Raw genomic sequence first — 25,139 nt, 5'->3', positions numbered from 1 at the left:
TGGCCTGAAATTCCTTGCATCTTGATCCAAAAGGAGTGGCAGCAGGGACAGCTCGGTCTCCGGGTGACCGCTGCAAGGGCAGGCAGGCATCCCCTGCACATGTCACCAGGAAAAGGATCAGCAGGCACGCGGGCTTTGTAGGAGTCTAGACGGTCTTTGTTCTGGGTAGAAAAGCTGGCGCGGGTGTAGCGGCTGCCTTTTTAATGGCAGCACTGAGAAGATTGAGAGGACTCTATTTTGTCCTAATAATCCTGTCAGGTGTAACATGAGGATGCTGCACTGTGATTAGTGTAGGCTTTGTCCACCCGCAGACAGCTAATTTTTCTGCCAACAAAGAGCTTAATTCCCAAAGAGGTGGTTTGAAGTCTTTGAAACAAGGGAGAGTCGTGTGGTAGGAGGAGACAGCATTGAGGAGCCCGACAACAGCTCTGTGCAATTAACAATAATCTGTCAGAGAGGTGCTGCGTGAAAAAAAGGGAAGGCGTTTCTCTTGAGCTGTACCCTTGGTTCATCGGCAGATCTCAAATATTCTGAAAAATGTATCTGTACTCATTAATTCCAGCAAAGGCAAGGAACATAATTAGTGGGTGTTTTACAGGGAATAACTTCAAATTTAAAAAAAAATATTAAAAGGCTAAATTGTCAACCAGTATCTAATGAAACCAGAAGCATCTCTGGAAGAAATTGGCAAGCCATTTCTGACTTCCTTTGTGGAAAAGGCCCCCTGCACATTTTCCTGGGGAAGGACACTGCATATATGCGTAGACATCCTCTTACATTTACTCCTCATTAGTGGACAAATGTTCTTGTTGCATCAGTGTCTACATTATCAGCAAAGTCAATGATTTTCTATGGGGAATGTCTATGTGTATGAGTCTTTTCTTTGCCTTGGGTTTCTAGCAAAGCTTTTCTAAATTCAGGAAAAAACTGGAAAGTGATCAAGTAATTAAGCAAATCAGCAGATAGTATCATGGTTAGAAGCTACAATTTAAATAAAATATACCATTTATTTCCATCACATTTCATATCTGAAAAACAGTCATTTCCAAAATATATTGGTTTAGCTAGATGCTTTACATAATTTTGAATTGTTTAATTGTTGTCCTTTTAAAATCAAAAGGCAGTAATTTTTGAAAAAAATTAATAGAGAATTAACATTTCTGGAAAGTCCAACTCTTATACATTTCAGTTTATTAAATATTTAGAAACCAGCAAATGAATGACACACCACATCCCTTTATAGAAAGTTAGTTTAAGAAGGGATGATCTTAATATTATTATTAAAGTAATCTACTAGCAAATAATATTTTCATATTTCTCTAAAAGATAAGACAAAGATCAATCCCCAATTTCCCAACTTTCAATTGAACAAAGGCATTATCCACTATGTATATGAAATATTTGTGAACAAAATGCAAAATACAGTTTGCACTAATAAATTATGCTAACATTTTATTTTAAGTGTCCCATTATTGAAGTAGTTTTGTATTCACCATAATAGCAGTGATAATAAAGTATTCATTTGGTATTCATGTAGATGTTACATTTAGTGCCATTGGTATTCAACTGTAATTTAGCATTAGTTAATGGACACTTAAAATGTTATCCAAATGATTTATATCACAGCACTTCAGTGTTTCTCAAACTAAGCGTACAACACTTATTTTACAAGTGTACTACAAAATAATTAAATAAGTGCACCTTACCTTCTAAAGTTTTTATTCTGAGACAAAGAAAAATCATTTAGAGGACTGTGATAGTAACAATCAACACACTGTACCACATGGCGGTAAACCAAGTGTATGTAAATTGCTCATATTAAAATTTAAAAAAAAGGAAGAAGAAAGAAGGAAAGAAAACAAAGACAGCGGTACTTACTTTTTAAAATACAGGCTCATAGCGTATATACTGAATTAAAATCGAAAGCTGGATGACCAAAACACAGGATGACGTCTAGCACTTCCTTTGCTGCCACTCACAGCAAGGGGAGTTAGAATTTCATTTCCTCTGCTCATGCTTATGACAGTCACACATGCATGGTCCCACACTGCTAACTATGTGTGGTTGTATGATTACATTTATACTGGTTTCTTTGCAAGCATAATAATTAGAATCAACATAAGTGATGTATCTACTTTTTTAAAGATAAACATAGAACAAATGGGAAGGAATAGGGTACAGTTACGGACTTAATATTCTGAAGTCATTAATTAGGAAAGTAATTTTTTATTTTATTTTCACTCAAAGTCATCTTATAATGATCGTAAGATGGCACAGTGAAAAAAAAAATCTTTGCCACAGAATTCTTCTTTTAGAAACAGATCACGTTGACTCCTAAATTCATTATTTGAAAATATTGTTCCTAATTTCACTATGTCAGTTCATTATTTTAGATAGTAAAGATAATCTTCTAATGATTTCCCAAATTTTGCATGAAAAATAAAAACACATTGCTCCCTGTCTTCATGTTGTTTAATGACTATTACCATAATGAGAGCAATGGGAGCAATTCATACTGTAGACGAGACTGCAAACGGCCAGTTGATTAACAGCTAAAATGGTAGCTGTAAATATTGCCAAATACACTATGTCCAGCTACAATCACACTCGTTCTGTGTCAATCCAGCTGTGAGATGATGGATAGAAAGAAAAAATAAAATCACCAACCTCAGAATGCTTTCGCCAAATGTCTATGTTCTTTCGCTGGGCTTTCGAGAAATGGTCCCAAGCTTTTTGTCTGGTAGAAGCGTTGAAAACGGCGACAATCTGCTCAACTTTGGTGAACAAGGAAGTCAAACAAGACAAGCAATTTATGTTGTGATCACTATAGAGAAGCAAAGCAAAGACACTAGGAGTCTATGGATGATGTCATTACTGAAACAACATCATCAATATCCATCCAATGACGTGTCTTTCGTACTTACATTTTATCAATGTTGGAGATGTCTCCCTTCAAGTCTGTCTCCACAACTTTAGTCTACACAACTCTTAACTATGCACCAAGAACCAGGCATGCAGCTGCTTCCCCATGATGTCTGCTATTACTCCCTGTGCTGGCACACGCCTTTGCGTGTGTGGCAATAGGTGTGTGACCACAGAAATGACCCTCGAGACATCCACCTGACACGTGTTTTCCCGTGGCAGCAGCATAGAGATGAGCGGGCTGCATGGACAGAAACGTGGAGGGCAGGCAGGCTCTGCTTTGAAGGGTGACTATCTGATAGTGGGAACTTGTCAGTGGGTGGGAAGGGCTAAACGTCCCACCTGGAGGAGGCTAAACCTTCTACCTGCAGGTACATCAACCCTGCACTCTGTGGCTGCAGCTGCTGCTTCTCCTCCACTCAGTATCAAAGGGCTCACCTGTGGTAGATCATAGCTGTCTCCACGGCCTATGTATGGTTACTTACATGAACAGACACTTTTTTCTTTCATATAAAGTGAAGAACAGATGTGAAATGGGTTTCCCTCATTCAACCCTAATGAATTTGTTCTGAAGCCAAACGTTAATATTTCCATCAGTTTTCTAGGATAATTAAGATCCTCGAGTTTTTAGCTATTTGTTATCTCAGTTGAGAAAGCTTTTCTCTCAACAATTTCTTTCTCTTCACTTCAGTTACAAGTAAAATTGTCCTTCCACAACAGTGACCTGCCTAAAAATGATTTGGCCAGGATGTAAGTCACCTTGATCTCAGCACAATTAACTGAAGAAAACACCAACAAATCCAGATTTTCTACAATCTCGACTGTGCTCATGAATGAGCAGCTGTGACAACCTATGAACTCCAACTCTTTGACAAATTTCTTTGCTATCTATCTCTTTAGATTCCTGGATGGAAACAATGTCCTTTCTTTATCAAGTGGCAGCTTGCAGCACTTTTTGCTCCTCTCACTGAAAAGTGGTGGCGAGAGTGCTATAACACCCTCTGCCCTGGTCTGTTATATTGCTCATCTAGGGCTTCTCTCATTCTTCCCTTAAGTCAGAGATGTAGAGAATGTGATTATACATAGCAACCTATCCTTCATGGAATGGTGAGCTCACCTACTGAAGCAGTATCTTTCACCTCTAGAACAGAAAGTTAATCTCTCTCATTTGAGCACATTTCTTCTATTCTCTGTTTTTTACCCCTTTTGAAGGCTGCTTTCAAATTCCAGAAAATTACAACATTTTGAATGGAAGTTTTTATTTCAGGGGTGATTAATTACCTTCTAAAATCGTAGAAAATAATTGTAGTTCATTTTCTTTTAAAATGAATACATATAGGTAGCTTACAATACAGAAAGTGTTTCAGACCTACAGTGATGATCTTATCCATTTGTAATCCATTCAACTTTTAAAGGTAGATGTGATAATTTCAGCCCATTATAACTTGCTTAGACTAAAGAGTAGATGTATCAAGGAAGTAATGCTGTGTATATTTTTTCAATTAATTTGAAAAGAATGAAAATGGTAAAGCACTCTATTATTATGTGTATAGAAATTGAAGCTAGAATTTAATTACTGTCATTCTGTTGATGACCCAGGTGCTCAGAAAATTTTGCTTAATTAACAATCTGTTTTCAGTTTGCAAGTGGAAATTCAAGTAGAAAAGATTAAAAAAGATATGAGGAAGAGCTGGTTTGCCATTTTCTACTAATAAGTATTAATAAGATCATCTGAATTTTGAAAAACATTTGAACTTTAAAGTGTTTAATTTCCATTATGTGAACAGGTGCTAAGATTTATCAAAAGTCATTATCTGATCATTTCAGAAACTTTCCTCAATGGACTCACAAGCTAGGAAGATGCCATAGCTTCTTGTATAACTGCAGTAGACAAAGGGAATACTAAAAGGATCTTACTCACCTAACTTTTTGGAACTAAAAAAGTGATGAGAGGTAGGATAGTATGAGTACAACATGCTAAAAATCAAGCCATTTAAAGAAACTTTAGGAAACAGGTAGCAAGGGATAATAAAAAAGAAGATGCAGAGGACAATACTAAATGAGTATGTATCAAGGACCAACATAGCAGTGCTCTATTCAAACAAAGTGTCAATGTATGCACAAAAATTTCAATATTCACAGAGATCTAGGCTATGAAGCTTTGCAAATTCCAGCATAAAAGGTCTCCAAGAATTACATTGGAGCTAAACAGCAGCCAAGGCCATGGTTTGACAGTACAGGGAAGTGCCTCCACATCTTTTTGTACTGCACCAAAATCCTGAATTCACGTGTTATGAGACGGCAATTCAACGTAAACCTGCTCTGCCACATTTGTTCTTGTTGCACCAAGACTCATTTGTTTTTCCATAGGTACCCTGGAGGCCTAAAGCTGGCATAATGCTTGTGCTCTGTGAAACTGGAAGACAAGATATGATGTACCCACACCTGATCAGGATCAAATTTGTATGGGTAAGTGATCCAGCAGCACACAGCCCATAGGGATGGTAGATTGACCCCTGAGGAGAAACCATGAAAGGTTTATATTAGCTGAGAAACTCTGCAGTTAACTAATTTTTTGTCTGTGTCTGGGTAAAGCTTGGCCAAAGAGAGGCCCCAGATTTTGGGCTGATATCTTCATAATCTGAGCCTCACTGCTGACCATGGTTTTCAGATTATTTCTGATCTCCAGGAAGAAATTTCCAAAACTATATAACAGGTCATATCTATCTCTCCAAGGCACCTTGAACTCCAGAATGCACTGTAGTGTCAACTGTGACTGGTAAGTAGAATTATTAAGTAACATGAAATATTCATTGTCAAACATCTGTTAGTGAGTTCTATGCTATATCAAATTTTCATTGACCATATGCAAAGCCATTTCCTTACTAAATTAGGATTTAAAAAACCACATTGTTCTGGAAGGGTCCATAACATGTCATGTTTTTCCCATCAATATAGCTTACAGGATGTAAGTAATTGCATCTTTCCTAATGACTTATTCCATGGCTGCTAATTTACATGGCATGCTTCGGACAAAGGATTATTATCTAATTGTTTTTCTGCTGTGTTATAAATAGCTAGAAAGACCCAAACAACTAAACCTAGAGTGATATGCAAGTGCAATCCACTTTATTAGAGGTGCCAGCTCATAGTAAGCATATTAATAGGAAGTTTAAGACTCAGTTTCTGCTGCCATAAACAATGCTACCTGGAAAAAGTATTGCTATCAAGTATAAATGTAAAAGCAACCAGATAAACTAGGAAAAACAGCAAAAATCCCTTAAACAATGCCTGCAGAACTTGCATAGAAGATTGTATGAAATGGAAAACTAGAATATCTCCAGGGCAAGAAAATATTTGATATTTGAAAATTGTACTACCAAAGAAAAACCAAAATAAATGAGAACCAAAGTGTAGCCTCATCTGCAGATTAAGAGGTAGAGAGAATACTTTTATCCTGTATTATGTTTATCCAACAGTCTATTTTAAATACATGATTGAGTGAAGGCTGAAGTTTATCTCTGGGTTCAAGAGTTAAGAAGTACTCAATTTTTCTTTGCTTATTACATTACAAGCTGCCATGCATGTTATTTTATGCTATATATTATGATATACATAATTTTTAATAGAAAAAGAAACAAAATAGAAACAAAAAATGTGTTAGAATAAAAGCAAAAGTCTTGGATGGCAGATAAAATAATTGGATTTCATGTAGAATTTTACTCCAAATTCCACCAATTAAGGATGCAGGATGAAAAGGGCTTTGCACTAAATTACTGCAAGTGTCAGAGTAGAATATATGGCAATTTAGCACAGAAAAATTCTGTAAGAGTGTGACAGTTGACATGAAGGGTAAAAGAAAAATTCAACCCATAAAATTACAGTGTAAAGGAAACTGTTACAGTAAATGTATAACACACTTTTCAAATATAGAGTCGCAGCACAGGGAGGATATAGAGTTGGCGTGGTTTGGGTCAGAAGCCCTGTTGATGAATTCTGACTAAGCTGCAGTCTGCCAATCGATTTGGCTCCAAGCCCAGCAAACCAAGGAATTACAGTAGTCAAGGCTAGATGCTGTAGTGAATGAATTAGAGTCTCCAGGTCAGTTTTGGAGAGGGAAGAGAATATTTTTGGCAACAGTCCTGAAAGGCATTTGGTAATGAGCTGAACAGAACTTAGCATTAAGTCCAAGGCTAAAATTGTGCATAGGTAAATGACATGTGACATTGGTAAAAGAAATGGTAGACAGATTGCAAAGAAATGAAACATGTATTATTTCAATTAATTTGAGCCAAACACTCATTCTTTTGATTATGGTACTGCTTACTTTCAAAAAAGAATCTGCCTTTCTCACTTTTAGTGCTGAAAACCTGCAGCTTCTCCCTGTTACTCAATTCACATGCCACAGACAGAGAAACAGATGTGATTGCCTTTGACTAGCACAGGAAAACATAAGAGCTGGAAATATCACCCTGGGGAAGACTGCAGATAATGCAAAGAATGGGTCCTAAAGTAAAGCATACCACAGCTGGATACATAAGCAAAGGCCATTACAGATTTGTATAATGAAGATACAGGCTTTGATAGCTCTGCAAAATGCCTCATCTGCCACTCTGCTTTGTTTTTGGTTTTGTTGCAGTTTTGTGTTTGGCTGTGTTTTTTAAAAAAACTTTTTAAAATTCATAGTTATCTGCAACTCCATCAGAGAAATTTGACCTGCATGCTGACCAGATGCCTGTAGGTTCCTTAAGACATGGTGTTAACACATAGCACGATAAAGGAGAAAACCATAGGAATTCACTATTATATCCCCAAATTCCACCTTTTTGGACAGACCAGAGAATCTGCAGTGATTTATCTCCCAAATTGTTTCGCTGTATGGGTGGCCAGCTTGCAAGTATGCCATTCCGCAACCTGCCCTTCTACCAATAACTACATCTGTCCTAGCAATCAAAACCAACCAGGAACCATTCTTGTTCCCTGAAACCAACAGGCACAACACGCTGAGTGTCCCTGAAGCAACAGTGCTTCTCTCTTCCCAAAAAAGATGCTTTCCTGGGAAACTACTTGGTCTGCCTCAGCTCTAAACTGTATCACATTTTGTGGGAAAACACTAGCTGATCCAGAGCAACAACTTTCTAACAGCTGAACAGTATGGGCCAGCCTGCCCTAGCTCAGCTTAATTTAATCCTGCAGACAGAGTCAGGGGGGTCATCCTTTACTAGCAGTCTCACCTCTTCTGCTCTCATCCTGGTACAGAGGTCTCAGCAGTGCAGACAGCAATTACAAGACTTACCAGAGGAAGAAGGACGTTTTCCTCCTACCCTGTCTCACCTACCTGAATACTAGAATGAATGTCCTCTCTCTAAATTATTTCTACATTTCCCTTTGACTAGGACTACAGCATTTGAGACCAGCAGGGTGTTTGTCTGGGTTCATGCTTGGTCCCTCTTCTTGTTCCATCTGACTCAGACTGGCCCTAGTCAATCTGCTTGTGTGGGTTAGTAAGAGGCTGAGTGAATGTCAGTAGTCTATACCCGAGTGATGCAGGAAGAAATACTTCTTTCTAATAAAATAAGGAGATCCTTCTACACAGACAAATAAAAAAAAAGTATTTATACCACAACACTTACTATAACCCCTGGTCTTGTAAGAATATCAAACCCCTGTCTCAGCAACCATTGTTTTCCTTTCTCCTTCTTTCAGGTAAGGAATCCAGTGGGGAACGCTGAAAGAGGGAGCAGTATGGGTATACTAAAAGTGCTCAATTTACAGGATCCCTACTGAAACCTGTGTAGTAACTTGTCTGAGGTACGTATATCAACAATTGATAGCTCTAGAAATAGAACGCTCCCTGTTAAACTTTGAAATAAAAAAAAAAAATTAATTAAAGAGAGCCTAGTTTGCCCTGCAAGGTATTGCTAGAAAATCTGTCTACAATTTAAGCTCTGAAAATCTTTTAGGTTATGAAACTGTGGTTTAATTTACAACAGAGAAACTGATAGCTTGGTATAACTGCAAGAGCTGGCACTGTGCCATGTGATAAATCACTAGGACTCAACAAGACCACTTCACCTTCATGTCATTTCTCAACAAACAGGAGCCTGACATCAGACCAGCACAGCACAGGAGGGCAAATACAAACGTACAGTACCTGCTCTTTCAATGCCACCATCTTGCATTACGGAACGGACTTTACAAACCTTGTGTTGACAACCAGAAAAAAACCTAGAAAAACCTCATCTGCCCCCCACCAACTCAAAGGAAGGTGAAGTGAATGCTGCTTTCTTCGTCAGCTTGACAAGATTATAAACTATTCCCAAAGTACTGCAGTTAATTAGCTATTCCTTCTTTTATTTATTGTTAGGCACAGCTTTCTTTTCAGTTCTCAGATTTAAAAATAGAAAAAGTGGGAACCACCATTTTTCATAAATCTGTCTGAAAAGTGAACTCCCAGGGAACTCTGCAATGTAGGAACATCATAAATGACATTAAGGCATCGCAGGTCCCATTAAGTGAAGTAATAATTATGCAGGAATCTTGCAGATTAAAATGTTCCTAGGAAATCAGGTTTTTGGGGGCATAATATGGTTTCTTTTGCTGAAGAAAATGGATAAAGGTGTGGATGAGGTGTCTCAGATACTTCAGGTGTGAAATGTACTTCTCCATCTGTTGCCATACCTTACGTTCTCCTGCCTGCCATGACTTCTCCTTCTGGATTTTTGTTCCTTCTGTAAGTGTCCATCTTTTTCTCCCACACAGTCTGTCCCTTTCCAAAACTCTTTTCTTGCCCCATAACATCTCTGTCATCGTCACAAACTACACCATTTATGACAAATCCAGTGATTTGACATGAAGCATGACTAGCGCACACGGAAGGGAGCAAGTATTTCAATCACTCATAGTTGCATAGCATTATTCATATTTATAAGTTTTATTCAATCATTTATAAGCAGTCTGAACAGCTTTAGATGTGCAGACCACATGGTATACACAGCCAAATCATCCTTTTGTGTGAAACCACCTTTCCTTCTTTGCCTAATGACTCTTCCCTCATCCTTTATTTCCATAGAACATTTACAGCTCAGTTTTGAGATGCATCAGGCCCTTACCCCTGTCTCTGCTCAGCAAGGCAAGGCAAAACCAAGCACAGATTTCCACGTGATTAAAGCACATGCTTCTTTGCCTTGAACCTTGTGTCATCATCTAGGAGAAATGCAGATTCCAGGCAAGTGGCATGAGTTGTCAAAATAGACTGAAATCTCTTGGAAGGTAGTGCTTTTATTTTTCTGCAAAATACCATGCATATTTAATGGACTACATTAAAAAAAAACCAAAAAACCAAAAAAACATCCTCTTAAAAATAACAGAAGAGCTTCTGTTGAAATTCTGTCCATGCTTAAATCAATACCAAGATTTGTATTGACTTTAGGTGGAGTGAAAGCTACAGACAATGGAAGGAATGCAGAAATTCAAAGAAAATGAAACAGAAGAATAAGCTATAGGAAATACTACAAATCGCAACCACAAAGGGTTATACTGCCAAAAAAAAAAAAAAAGAGAGGAACTACAAGAACACAAGGTAAAATAAAAATGGAATCTTTCATCTCTATTCTCTGCCACTGCCACATCATCCTGTATAGAAATGCTTTTGGGAACATGTGTATATGAGATAGAAAATCTCACAGATAGAAGGACAACTGAAAAAAGAATAAAGAGATCCAGCTGAGCTTTACTGGACAAATTATCAGCATAGAAACAAGCCAAGAGCACACTGACTAAATGAGCTAACAAAAGGAACTGGATGGATTGCAGAGGTTATTTTTTACTTAATTTTTTTTTTCTTTTTTAGAAATGCATCAAGGTAGAAAGTAATAGTGGCAACTAATGACATAAATAATTAATGTTTGTATTATAGTGGCATTCTATGGCACCAACTGAGAACTGGGCTGCACTGTAAAAACACATTATATGACTCAATCTCTTTCACAAAGAGCTTAATGATGACCTAAAAATTGCACATAAAGTAAGCTTATATTTTTGAATTAGTCAGTGGCAAATGAAAGAAAGACTGTAAGACTGGACAATTAAAGAGCAGGAAAATCCTTTTAAAAGTTGTTATTAATGTGGAGTAATTCAAAGAATACTCTGGAAAGCATGATTGTATTTTAAAAGTCTGATTGCTAAGAGAATTTTAACTGGCATGCTTTTAATATCTGTAATGAAATTGGCTTCATTTTTGGTACTATGAGAATACTAAAAATTGGAAGGATTTTTGGGAGAAAGTACTGAAGTATGGAATTTAAAGGAAATCAGATGAGACAGAGATTTTAGCAATCATCATTATATCAATGTAAATTCTATCTTTTCTAAAGCAAGAAAGCATCTTCTGAAGTGAACCTGTAAAGAGAAAAACAAAACTGATGCCAATCATTCTTTTGAAGAGGGCTCAGAAAGGATTTTTAACACTTTTTTTACTTTTTTAACATTTAAAAAATGCAGATTCTATCTGTGAAGGCATTGATAATGTTAAAACAGATTAAATCATATTGAGGGAGATCAGAGAATGAAAATGAAGAAACATGAAAGGAAGAGAATTTTATTCAGTCTGTGGAGAATGCTTTTCCCTTCAGAATTATTTAAATACAATATTTTTTTTTTTTGGATGGGAGTGTAATTCATGTCACATACCTACCAGCTATTTGATAAAAATATTTGATGTAATCTAATATACCACTGGAGTCCTTTAGTAGAAAGGAAAGGAAAACTCAAGGTGACACTTGTGAGAGTCCAAAAAAGGGGTACATGACACACAGCCTTCTCCCCAAATCCTTGATTCTTCCTAAATGGAGAGGTCTACTGAATCAGCTCAAAGTTGAATCTAGTTTCACTACCTGTTTCACAAGTAAGGGCCAAAGATGCTTAGCAACAGCAAAGCAGGTAAACTGCACAATCTCATAATCCATAGAATCATAGAATGGTTTGGCTTGGAATGGATCTTAGCCATCATCTGGTTTCAACCTCCTGCCATGGGCAGGGACACTTTCCACTAGACCAGGTTGCTCAAAGCCCCATCCAACCTGGCCTTGAACATTGCCAGAAGTGGAGCATCCACAGCTTCTCTGGGCACCCTTTGCTAGTGTCTCACCACTCTCACACTACGTTTCTTCCTGATATCAGATCTAAACTGGTTCCCTTTCAGTTCAAAGCCATTTCCCCTTGTTCATGCTCATGCTGGACATCAGGAAGAATTTTTTCACTGAAAGGGTGGTTAACCATTGGAACCGGCTGCCCAGGGCAGTGGTGAAGGTACCATCCCCAGAAGTGTTTAAGAAATGACTGAACATGGCACTTGGGACTGTGGTTTAGTTGGCATGGTGGTGTTCATTCAAAGGCTGGACTCAAATGATCTTGGAGGTCTTTTCCAACCTTACTGATTCTATGATTCTAGATGAAGCAATCTGGCCAGCGGGCTCCATGATAAAAACCACCCTCCCACTGTTCCCCACAGGCACACAAGAGACTGATTCATGGACTCTGATGGGGACCTGGTTTCAGAGTCCACTAAGTCCATTACTTCTTTAGTAAAATGGACAAAAATGACCAAAGGATGGAGTGTCATAATCTGCTCAGTAACCAGCCACGGGGGACTTCATTACACCATGTGTATAACCTATGAACTTGTATACTGGGACACTTCCACCACCTTGTATGTCTTACTCTTTAGATATCAAATTAATTTTTGAATATGGAAATTTTGTTCACCTGTAGGTACCTTTTTCAGTGTTGTCAAGGGAGACTGCATTAAATAGTCTGAAAACTCAGTAAGACGTAGGCAAAGTTTACAGCACTTGGAGAAGAGAGTCAGAGGAGGAAATTGCTGCTTTGGTGTAGTCTAAAAAAACACCAACAGCCCAACAGGGATACCTCTAGGGCTTCCATTTTCCTTAAACATGAGGATCAACTCCTGTAAACCATAGACAGAACAAGTGGTTTGGGAGGAAACAAAATTGAGATAAGTAGGAAGTCAAGGGGCAGTGTCACATGTATCTAACGTGGAAATAAATAGACGTCAAACCACAAAGGCAGACCTATCCAAAATCCTTAAAAACAATCCATACTTTAAGCACAAATTCAAATCTAAAAAAATCAAGTAATTTAATAAAAAGAAGGAAGTGGACATTTTTCTCTCTTTATCTCTTAAATAGCTGAAGAAGCACCATACCAAGGCTAAGAGTCCCTGCAGCACTTAAATCAGGTGCTATAAATTAGTGGTGTGACAACAGTAATGCACTTTATTTCAGAGATTATCCTGTCACAAGTACCTTGATGAGGTAATTAATTCACGTGCTGAGCAATTGACCCAAATTTTTAGGGGTAATCTGCTCAGTAATCTCCTAAATAACTCAAGGCACACATTTGTAGCAGGGATTTCAACGCCTGTACTTCTTTATTAGTTAGGCCATAAGATGAAATGTTCTGGTCACAGTAATCCTCATTAATAAGAAAGTATTTTCTACTGAGACCCACCAAGACTGTGTGTGTGTATGTGTGGGAGTGTGTGTGCGCCAGGTGAGTGCACTTGAAGCCAATTTTATTTCTTTTTCACTCTCCATAACATTCATTGCTGACATTTTTATATAACTCCAAGTTCTTCCCTTATGCTACACCCGTCTGTATCAATGCTGTACACAATAAGTGGGATTAATCTGCTCTGAACAAGGCATGTGAAAAGTGGGACATCTGGTTCAGAGCTAGGCACCCTGTGAATCCTCTATGGGCAGCAGAGAAAAAATGGCATATCCAAGGGATGATTCATCTCATTGGAAGAGCACCATGAGGTCAGTTTGATGACTCATTCCGTGGAGATACTTATTTTTCTCTTGTGACTGCAAAGAAAGCCCAAAATGGTCAGCTCCAAGTTGACATCTGACCTAGTTCATGAAAGAGGACTGCCACATGATATTTTTAAAATACTGTAATATTTATGTCAAATGGCCACACAGCTGCAGCACTACACTAGACTTTTGGATTCTTGCTGCATAAGAGCAGAAGTGTGTTTTTGTCACTGTACAGAATTTAACAGTCCACACACACCTCTTTTGGACATCTCTTATTTTCAAATTCTTCTTCATAAAGCAACTGACATATTGTAACCAATTATGCAGGACTGTGGAACAGCAGTGGAAAAAAATGCACGAAAAACATTCCTCAGATCAATTCAAATACAGATCAATTCAAATTTCCTTGAAAAAGGGAAGGTCATTTCAGAATTTCCATGCTTAGCAATCTTAGGCATATACATGAGTAAAGGAAGAACATTATCCATCTGTTCACAGCAAGTTTGCAAAGAATTTTAATAAGACATATTAATGCTAATAATGGTCAATGATGTTTATAAAATAAACAATGGGGAACATATGGAAAGCTTGTAAAACTTTTTCTTATAAAATCCACAGTGTAACACCTTTCCCTGAGGATGCTTTTTGCTGACCTTGTCCTCCTAGGCCAGATATGTCAGAAAATTTCTTCTTACAGACTCTGCTGTTACTGTGGCACTAGGAAACTCACATTTTGAAGCCAGAAGAGCTATTTCTGTTTTTGTAAGTTCAGCATTCAGCACATTACAGGAGCAAAACAGATAGCCAAAACTGCATATTTCCACCTGAAACAACAGGGATCTCTATTTCCAAGTGACAGATGTTCTACAACAGTTGGTGACAAATGGGCTAATTTAGACTGATTTAACTAAAGTTCAGCCTGCTGACAATGGGGGACTTTTTTTAATGCAGCTGAAGAAGGCATTTCTGAATGCTAGGGCTGGCTGTTGCACACAAAACTAGAGAGGCCCTGGTGTGAACTGAACAGCACACCATGCGTGGTGCCTGCATCTCTGAGCCTCACACTGCCTTTTAGATGCTGAGATGGAAGAAAACAATGCCTAGCAAATTACCAAGGGAATTAGCCGATCTTTTAAATTTACTGTCTGAACATATGTCCACAGACTTTGGCCCAGAATCTTTGTTTCTAACTTCTGGCATCTAAACTCTTCCATTATGACATATGCCCTATGGTGAATTTGTCTTCTGAGATGATGAGCTCTCCATCACACATGCAGGAAGCTTTAGTGGCTCCTCTGCTAAGCCAGACAAGTCCATCCAAGCTTATGCCTTCAACCCTAACTTTTAAAGCATGTCCACTGAAGGGCCAGAAATAAATTATACAAAAGCTCTTAGGGCTTTTTTAAAAATGCAAAGATTAGGGGTATGATTCAGAAATTACAATGTAACAACTTCACTGTCTTCTATCTGGTAAATTATCTTGGGTTTTGTTCTCAACTGGCACATGAGGGCTGGCTCCAGGCTTCACCTTTCTGAGTATCATAATGCCTCTTCCTTGAGGAATCATGAGTAGGCATGTTAAAAACCACCAACAATTAAATCAGTTTTCTTTCTCCTTTTTTTTCCTTGCTTTTTTCTTTTTTTTCATATTCTCCTCTCCTCTCCACTCCTCTCCTCTCCTCTCTTCTCCTCTCCTCCCATTGAAGAAAACTTCTAGGCAAGTATCCTGATCACTGTTTTATGAGGGAACCTCATTAGGGTAAGTTCATTGATTGTATTTTGGTACTAAGGAAACAGCTGCCAGCACTAGATATTTAAGACAGTTTATCTGCCCAATTAATACTGGCAGATCAGTCCTGATGCCAGCAGCAGTACAGCATACTTTTCTACTGTGGAGGTGGCTTTTATCTGTGAATATATCCCTATAAGTTACTGGATTCTACTGCCTTTTACCTAAACACAGGCTAAAAATATTACCTAATTGTGCTCTATTCTTTAATTGACCTAGTTAACCAACTGCCACACACAGGCTATATATCCCTTCCCTCAAAAAAACCATGACCTTTTCTCAGAGCAGTGAGGCTTCTGTCTTGTCCATTCTTGAAGCGTTATGTCTACACAACAGTAGACACTGTGAATAGAGCACGTCTTCATCTATTAATAAAAAAAAAACTACTGAAACTTTGCTCACCTTGAATAATAAGTTCTTAGGAATGGTCCTTGATCCTCCAAACTGCCATAGAGTATGGAATAGGATGTGAAGTAGAGCATGACTGCATTGCAACTACTTACCCCCAAACAAACAAGCAAAATGATAAAACCACTACCACCACCACCACCATCACTACAACAACACTGACAAAAAGGGAGTTACTTACATTGAGTGAGGATCCCTGTTAAGGCATTTTTGAAGCTCTCCTTGGCTTGCTCCATTTCTTGCTCGTGAGCTGCCTTCTCGTTCATGAGCCGGCGGACGTGGCTGTTGGCCGACTGCACCATGGAATAGAACTGGTTTGCAGAGCGACGATTCACCTCGCCTCGCTCAATCCAGGTGAGCAGCACCGTGATGGCCTCGGAAAACTTGCTATCATCTAGAACAATCATAGCACAGGTTTCAAATTGCAGGCATAAATATCCTGCTGAGAACACATTTTCTGCTCCGTGTCACATTAAAATCACCATAAATCCTGCTTGCAGTATATCATTTTGGGCAACTTTTGTGTCCTTTGTTCTATCAGATGTAAGAAGCCAATACAGCCATGTAAAACTACATAAATCTTCCTTCAAGACTTGTCTTCTCCTCATTTAATAGCTTTCTCACAAAAAAAAAGCAGCCTCCCCCTCTCCCTGTGGCCCGAGTCTTCACTTTTGCAATGTGTCCCTTAAGCCATTCAGCGATACGGAATGACCTTACAGCAGGAGTGAGGAGACCTCTGTGGTACTGGACTCGTTGAGGAAATGAAATGTGTCTGTGTTAATCTGCTCAGCCAAAAGCTCAGTCTTGGAGCTTGGGCTCAGCCATACTTCTGTCAACAGATTTCACTAACATCATGTTGTTAATTAAGGAACAATGTTGAGGCTGAACAATTCCTCCTCAAAACACTGATTAATTACAAGGAACTGCTTTGAACAGACAATGCGCCTGCATTTGTTTTGTATTATTTGTTTTGTACTATTTGTTTTATGTTTCACATTACATATTTTTTTTCGCATACATATTTTTTTAAAGAATTCCAAATGAATCCAGGAAAACACCTAGACTACATCTTCATGTTTGCCATTCACGTAATGAAAGTTGTTTTTCTCTGCAGAAAGATTGCCAAAACTGAAGGCTAGATTTTGCACACTCCCTCCCCAGGCAATCTTCTTTCCTCTGACAGTGCTCTCAGCTTCCTCAAAAGACTCTAAGCACAGCATCCATTACACTTCAGGCTTCATCAGGATTAAGAGGAAACATTTCTTTTTAAGTCCCATTTAGACTGAACTGCAAGAAAATATTATTACAACAGTGTCTTCCTGTGGAACCATTTTTGTGCAATTCAACATCATTTTTTCACCAGGATTTTATTCTATAAAACTTCAATTTCCCAACAACTCATTTTAAACATCTCATCTAGTGCTTTTTGGTTATATTTCTGTACATATATTTTAGATGGTATGCACACCTTTCTGTAGGAGAAGGTATATGGTCATGGCAGGAAGATGTAGTGTAGTCATAACCAACAGACACTTAAAACAAAAACTGGAAAATACTAAACTCAGCCAACTGTGTTACAGGACACAGAAACATGTGGCACAGTTTTTCAGACTCTGCTTTCTATGTACAAAGAATAATGAAATACTGATTGTTAAATGATGATTTGGCTTTTATTCTGAATCAATAATCACTTCCTTAAAAGGCATATCTTTTAGAGTAGTCTAAAATACAGAGAGGACTAGTGACATGCTCTGTGCCCACAGCCTCTGAAGAAGAGATTTCTACATTGCCTGATCTTTAACATCTTATTAACTGAAACATGCTTTCAGCTACAGCAATAAGATTTGCTCTCCACAGCTGAATAGGCATGTTCACCCAAGATCCCTCAAGAAAAAAGCGCAGAATGACACATAACACATTCCCTGTGTACAATGGTGCATCTATTGTAAAACATTAACATGTGATTCATTAGCACCATTCATTAATTTTCACTGGGCAGGAAGAGTCAGATGGGCATCCTGTCATTACATATTGTCCCCTTGGATTAGACTCCACTTCTGAGCTTTGCTGGGTACGTATGCAGCAGGAATGTACTCAGTGGCTCTGACGAGTGAGGTTGGCTGAATATAGACCCAAAGAAACGCCAAATGTGAACAAGACTCATGCAAAGCCTCTTCACTGCAAGAAAACACAAGGATAAGGCTCTCCAAAAGAGTTGGGCAAAATCTTCAGCCTGCTGAGTTGCATGGGAACTGGATGTCAAAGATGCAATACAGCCAAGAACTCATCCCTGAAACACAATGTTCATTATAATTACACTAGTGAATAAGAATAACCTGTAATGGTTTCTGGCAATATTAGCATGTATCCATGCATGAGGAAAATCAGCAGCACAGAAATATCCTCCCTTTTCCTTGTTTTAGTCTCTCCCCAGCACTCATTTATGTGTTGTTTTGCTATAGAGCGTCTGTGAAAAAAAAACCACTCTCCCCTCATTTTGTTTTTATCAGGCACAGTGGGTGTCTGCAAGGGATGTTCGTAAACATATCATCCTTCTGCCACATAGATTCTACCCATTTAAACGGACACGCTGGAAACCTGTTTTCATCATACTGTACTTCCAGGAAGCTGCAGAGGTCTGTGGAACTGTTATAGTTAATTCACAGCTCTTCTCACAGAGCAGGAAAAAATCCTTTCATTGGTAAACATCAGCATCTTCATTGATTACATAATTAGAAGTTACATTCAAAAATGCTAGAGGGTAATATATGCACAACAGGAGCACATTAGTTAATAAAATCTTTTCTCTACAGTTTTAAAATTTATGTCACCTTAATTTCTAACTTTTATATTCTTGAGCTCACTCACTGACTGGTATAAGGTAACTCACCATGAATCTATTTCTTTCATCCAGAATACCTTCTTAGGAATGAGAGATTGCCTTAGATAATCAGATTTTTATATGAGATTGTTCATTTCTTTTTTAGTTAGTAGGTAAATAGTAGAAGAAATGCAGCAATGGAATCTAATTTAAACAGAGCGTGAACTGCCTTATGATTGCAGCCGTTTATTTAAAAAAATAAAACAAAACTCCTAATTCTGTTCAAAATTATTCCCTCGTGGTAGGATGCACATAATTATACACTGTTTAAAAACACACTCTTCAAATAAATTCCTTTATATAAGACATGTTCCCATATGTAATTGTTCTTTTAAAATAAGCATGTGGCAAATTATTTCCTACTCTTAGAGCTTCTTCCTCCTCTAAGTCACAGCATATTCTAAGCCAATAAGGTAGGTTTTTATCAGTCTGTTTTTGTTTGTTTAACAGTGAGGTGAACTGTGTCCCCCCAGAAGTGCCTGCTGCCCTCAAGCAGCTGCAAAGGGAGCCTGGGCTGGCCTGCTCCTGTGTCAACATCCCTGCAACAGGAACACATTTGTTTGGAGTAACCCCAACATTCCAGAAGGGCACCTGCTGCAAGCACCTGCACCCCTGCGTGTCCCCGTAAAGGACAGCTCTAACACAAGCTCTGACAACGTCGTGTCATTTGAAGATTGCCCATCCATCCAGGATGGCTTGCTGGGTCTCTGTCGATAGAGATTTCCAGGTGCTGCCAGACTCAATCACAGGGCACCAGAGATAAGATATTTCAAATTCCTCTTTTATCAACTACAGATATTTGACATTTAAATCCTAGCTCACAACTTAGATGGAATGAAATATAAAGAAAAGAAAATACGTCCCTAGAGCGGCCCAGAAAATTGTAACAGGAATATTTCTATGAAAAAAGGGAATAATTGTTGACAAATATTTTGCATTTTTCTGCTTGTAATTTGACCACCTCTAAACCACAACCAGAATAAACATTTAATTGAAAAAGCTGCGACAACAACTGCTACAGAATGGTATCCTGGGAAAAGGTGTTGGAAACAGAGGTTTTACTTTCAGCTCATGGAATTTCCCTGGTATAGCACAGGGTAGAATTCAGCTCAGAGTACCGTCAAATGTGACTATTTATCTCTCAGTGTTAAGCATCTCCATCAGGTGCTTTCACAACTTGGGTGATGGTGTTTAAGGTCTTAGCCATTAGAAAGGATATAGACTAATTCATCACTCTGAAGACAGGCATTCAAACACTCTTATTTCTATAATTTTTTTACATTTATAGATATATTGCAAATATAGCCAACTTGATATTTCTGTGTTTCAAGAGTGACATTGCATGCTGGATTTCTAACTAGGACAAGGTCAAACACTGGGCTACTGATTTAGCCTTGTTATTATCTTTTCAACCCTGGTCTTTCTAAATGTTTGAAAAGAATCTGAGATATTTCACACAACACTTGGAGCCTCTCTAAATCGCAGCAAATCTTATACATTGTCCTATGGACTATGGTGTTGTCCAGAGTCACCATACATTGTCTCTTTTCCCAAAATTTGCTCCCCTAATGCAACCTCCCAGGCTTGCAAGGACATGCTGAAAATACAGAGCTGTTGGTCTTTACACCAGTGACTACACTTAGAAAAGTCCTCTGCTGTTTGCCTATGTTTTGGGAAGCATTAATTATCTCACTGTTGTCAGCCCCTCTGTAAGATGGGTAGGGGCAGGTACACCTTTATGCCAAGTTCTGCCCTGACCAGCAGAAACCCAATTAACAAACACCCCCTGAAGATATTCTTGAGAGTACTGAGCAAGACCCTGCTGCAGGGCAGGCAGAGGAAGGACAAGAGTGGTGAGATATGTCTGTCCTTTTTTGCCTCTGATTAACAGACCTCCTCTGTCAGCTGTAGCAGTGCCATGGGAAGATGCGTTCCCTGCCTCAACCCACGCTCAGCACTACCCCTTTGCTCATGGTTACACCGTCCTCAGTTTGCCTGGAGCTGCTCAGCTGCTCAGACTCCAGTTCCAGTTTGTGAAACTGGGCCTAGTTCAAACAGGAAGGTGGCACAGCTCAGCTCAGAATGCAAACTTCTTCATTACGTATAACTGCAGCCAGGGGAGGAGGTACGGCCAAGGTTACTCTTAATCTGACTTCTGACTTGATAATTTATTAAACTATAACTAAGATTTTAAATTGCAAAGACTGAATTCAACACAAAAAAGAATAAACTTTAGGAGGTGACTGCTGTGGTTGAATCAGGTCAGAGAAAAGGTTCACTAACCTCTCTCATCAGCAGGCTCAGCCCAGCTCCCCCGTGCATCAGGAACAATTTTCTTCCCAGCACACACCACTTCTGGTGCCAAAATGACAACCTATTTTTCTCTTGGCTTAAGAGCTTCTTCTGTACAGAGTGCCTGCCAGTGACCTAGAAACACAACTCTTCAGTCTACTACCCTCACCTTCTTTTTTTTTCCTGCTCAAATCCCTTATATAATTGTGCCATGCATCACACACATCAGTCTAGTACTTTTGGGATTAATAACATTTTTAACCCAGTGGCATTGCATAACAAGTAAGAATCAAGAAATACAAATTCTTACTGCCAGAGGGTTCTTTTAAAGAATGATTAATATCCACCTTACTATTTTTTAAATAGCCTTAACTGCATACTATAACCAAGAAACTTTTCCAGTTATGTAACAAATCTCTAAATGACACTAGGTTTGATAAAAATACACTTATATGTTCTCTAAAAGATATATTAAAAAGTAGTCTCTCCCCCCTACATAATCAAACTCTTTCTTTCTTTCAAATTAAATCACACAAGATTCTTCCTGGGGTGGGTGTTTCATGTCAGACACAGAAATCCATTATCTTCTCTTGCTAATGCCATTATTTTCAATGAAAAGTAATTATGAGAGTATTGAGTTTCCTCCCTATTTCTCAAAATCACACCAAAAACTTTCAGACCAGAGAGCTGCCATTTCCCCGCTCTTAGTAATTAACTTGAGTCATTTTGCAGTGTGGTACATTTAATCCAGTGGGTTTATATTAAAACCTCAAAATCTGAATTGATAATACAGCTGAGGTGAGGGAGGATGCTTTTAGTGATGCACTAAGCAGTGAGTGTACCTCCTGTAGGCTTTGGGAGGGACGTGCCCAGGGAGTTGGGTTACCAGGCTGCTGATAGCTGAACACACCTTATGCTCTTCTGCCAGCAGACAAAAGTGCCCTCGCACCGTGCCTGCTCACAGCCCCTGTGCGAAGCTCTGGGAGCCAGATGTATTGTGCCACAGCAGATGTCAGCAGCATATGGAAGAAGGAAGGAGAAAATGATAATCTAAAACCAGGAAGGGTGAGCGAACAGATTTGATGCTGAAGTATCAAAACATGTCTGTTTCAGGGCTCTGTCCTGATATACCACTAATAAAAAAAAAAAAATTTGTGCTAAAAAAAAGTCCGGAGTCTCAGCATTTAAACCTGGCATTCACTGGATTTGTTCATAGGATCTCACTTTGCACCCCAAGTCTGACGTAGCTCTGCACTGAATTTGATCCTTTCTGGGTGAGACTTGCCTCTCTGCATAACTGCACTGTCTCTCCAGTGCTCCACCAGTCTGGCTCCCAAGTGCATGGTGATATTGAAAGCAGTGTATTTTTCTTCTCAGTGAAATATCCTGTCTCCCAAGCAATTAAATATTGTTTATATTTCAAATGATGTGCAAGAATTGAGATTGTAGGCTTGATGTTACCTGAGTCTTGTGCAAGGCACATCCCTCATTCTACTGTAACTGCCATCTATTTATTTAAATTTCCAATCTGTGCTCTCTTAAGGGGATAATACAGTGTCTGGCAAAGAAGCAGCTTCTCAATTTTTAAATTATATTTCTTACAATGAAAAACTGTATGAATTACTTGCCTGTGCTCATAAAGAAACACTATATTAAAAAGGGAGGTAAATTCCAGGGTATTGTATTTAACTCTCAGATATTTATGTTTGCTCAAAATATTTAAAAAAACAGATATTCAGATATAAAGAGGTGCCTTTGTTAAGTGATAGAACTATTTAGTTACTCACAGCAAGTAAGACATTTGTAGCATTTTAAAGAATCTTATTTGCAAGAAGTGATTTCTGAAGATGATACCATTAGGTACAGATATGCTTGAATTAAGAAAACCATAATGTTTGAAATCCTGCTTTGAAACACAAATGTCATAAGCACAGATTAAAATGTTTTGTTCCAATGCACCTGACAGAGCAGCCTTCCACTTAAAAGGTTCAGCCTATCTCCAGTTGTGTGTTGTTCTGGGCACCACATGACTTAACTGTTTATAACGCAGCCAGGAAAACAGATGTCAGAGCATGCAAATTTGAACCTAAATATCTACCGACACATTCCACTGTGCAGTAATAACACATCTGATTTAACACTGAGGAATTAAAATCTAAAAGACACACACAAATTCTGCAATGAACCAGAAGAAATGAAAGTCACTTTTTTCCAGTGTAATTGCAGAAGACACAATATTCTGCTGGTTTTGTCAAAACAAGAACTCAAGGTCTATTTTCAAAGGCTGTTTAAGGAGGTAAATAACATTCACACTTCATTGTGAACGACCTTGGATTCCCAGAGTTCACATCTGTGAATTTACTGAGGTATTTTTTCAAGGAAACACAAATAAGAAGGATCTCATACTCTTCATGTTACTCATCTCGTTGGAATGCTGGAGCTCATTTCATTTTGATAATCGAGGCTCAGGCTAATGACATGAATGGTGCAGGAAAAAAATGTTCATGCTGCCAACAAGGAGAGAGTTAAGAAGGACTTCATTTGCAGGAGTAATGAAGATCTTAATAAATAAAAAAAGAAGGAAAAGGCAAAAGGGAAAGGGAGGCAACAGAAACAAACACTGTTTGCTACACACTGAATTGCAAAGTGGTGAAAATTTGCACTGGTCCATGGTTTGATGGGTTTCTTTAATTTCTGCAAAAATTAAGTGTTCAAACCAAGTTCTTTGCAGGTATGAAGGGATTCAGGGTAGTCTACAGAGAATGGAGAGTATATTATAAATCCTTATGTATATGAGGCCTCAGATGCAGTGGATTCCCAGCCCCAGTCACCAGGCACTGAAGAACTGGTTCCTTTGTTCTGTGAAGCTCCACACCAGTAGAGACTACCTGGCTGAAAACTTAAAATGAAATTCTGTTTCCAACTGGCACAAAAGCTCCTCTGTACTGTCTCACCTGCAGTCACTGCTGTACCAGGTAATTTCAGCACACCAGAGGAAGAGGAATATGCTGACAACACTGGGGCAAGAGTTTCTAGCCAAGTCTGTTACACAAAATGAATGATTTCTTAGTTTTATGCTGCAGTTTGCAGCAAGTGAAAAGATATTGTCACCTCTGTTACAGACTCAGTAAATATCTAGACCACATTAGGGGAGTGGCTGATAAGCCTACTTCATCTCTGCTCACCATAAGATTTCCTTGCTGTCAGGAATTTCCAAGGTTATTTTGACAACAAAAGTTGCTTGGATTCAGACCAAGTTATCTACATCTGTGGTTCCAAAGCAGTATCTTGGGTTGAGATATTCTTAGTTATTTTGGCTTGCTTTTTAGCTAGTGAACTTCTGGAGGCACTGCAGGAGCTGAAACCTGCATGTGGGGTACCTGCAGCTCTGTCTCATGAGCTGGCAGCAGAGCTCAGGAGTCTTCTGAAGTGGGCACCACATCAAGGTCATGACCTTCCTTAAGAAAACAACTGCAGAGCATCTGCTGAAGAAACAATCTTTCAAGTTAAATCCTGACAAGAGCAGATATATTGTGATCCTTCTTTACTTTAGGATGAATTCTCCAGGCTCTGCAGCAGCCCAAGTGTGGTGATAATAGAGACCTGAGATTTTAGATTTTAACTCCAAGTTTTACATATCTCAGTGAGTGTGTGTATATGTGTATGTCTATATGTATATATATATATATATACTGCTACTTTCATCTGAAGTCCACACTTAAATTGTCAACGTATGATGATCGTCGGACTCAATCTTATAGGTCTTTTCCAACCTTAATGATTGTATGAGTCTATTACATGAACTGCCCCTTGCCAGAGTTGAAGAATGTTCTTTATTGTTGCTTTACTTCCTTTTTTAGGCTGTCACAAAGAGCTCATGTGGTGATTCCATGTTGCCCAAGGGAGCCCATCAGGTTCAATGCCATTATTTTACAGACACTGGCTGTGATGCCAAAGGAAAGGTAAAGCAGACCAGTGTAACTACTGAAGCCCACTCTGCTTTCTT

General features: G+C 38.6%; 1 protein-coding gene across 3 annotated transcripts in view; it reads right to left on the bottom strand.

The window, feature by feature from the left end:
• ENOX1 (ecto-NOX disulfide-thiol exchanger 1) overlaps positions 1 to 25,139 on the bottom strand; it is a 354,413-nt gene that overhangs the window by 63,618 nt on the left and 265,656 nt on the right. For all 3 annotated transcript variants that reach the window (XM_041467082.1, XM_041467084.1, XM_041467083.1), the window contains 2 exons: positions 16,142 to 16,354; positions 2,668 to 2,774 (listed from right to left, as the gene is read on the bottom strand). In XM_041467082.1, the coding sequence (XP_041323016.1) occupies positions 2,668 to 2,774; positions 16,142 to 16,354 (320 nt within the window). The remainder of the gene's footprint in view (positions 1 to 2,667; positions 2,775 to 16,141; positions 16,355 to 25,139) is intronic.

The sequence above is a fragment of the Pyrgilauda ruficollis genome, unplaced genomic scaffold, assembly GCF_017590135.1.
Source record: "Pyrgilauda ruficollis isolate IOZ18807 unplaced genomic scaffold, ASM1759013v1 scaffold20, whole genome shotgun sequence".
In the NCBI taxonomy this organism is placed as follows: Eukaryota; Metazoa; Chordata; class Aves; order Passeriformes; family Passeridae; genus Pyrgilauda; species Pyrgilauda ruficollis.
The sequence above is the reverse complement of the archived record's forward strand: the minus strand, read 5'-3'. Positions and strand labels throughout refer to the sequence as shown.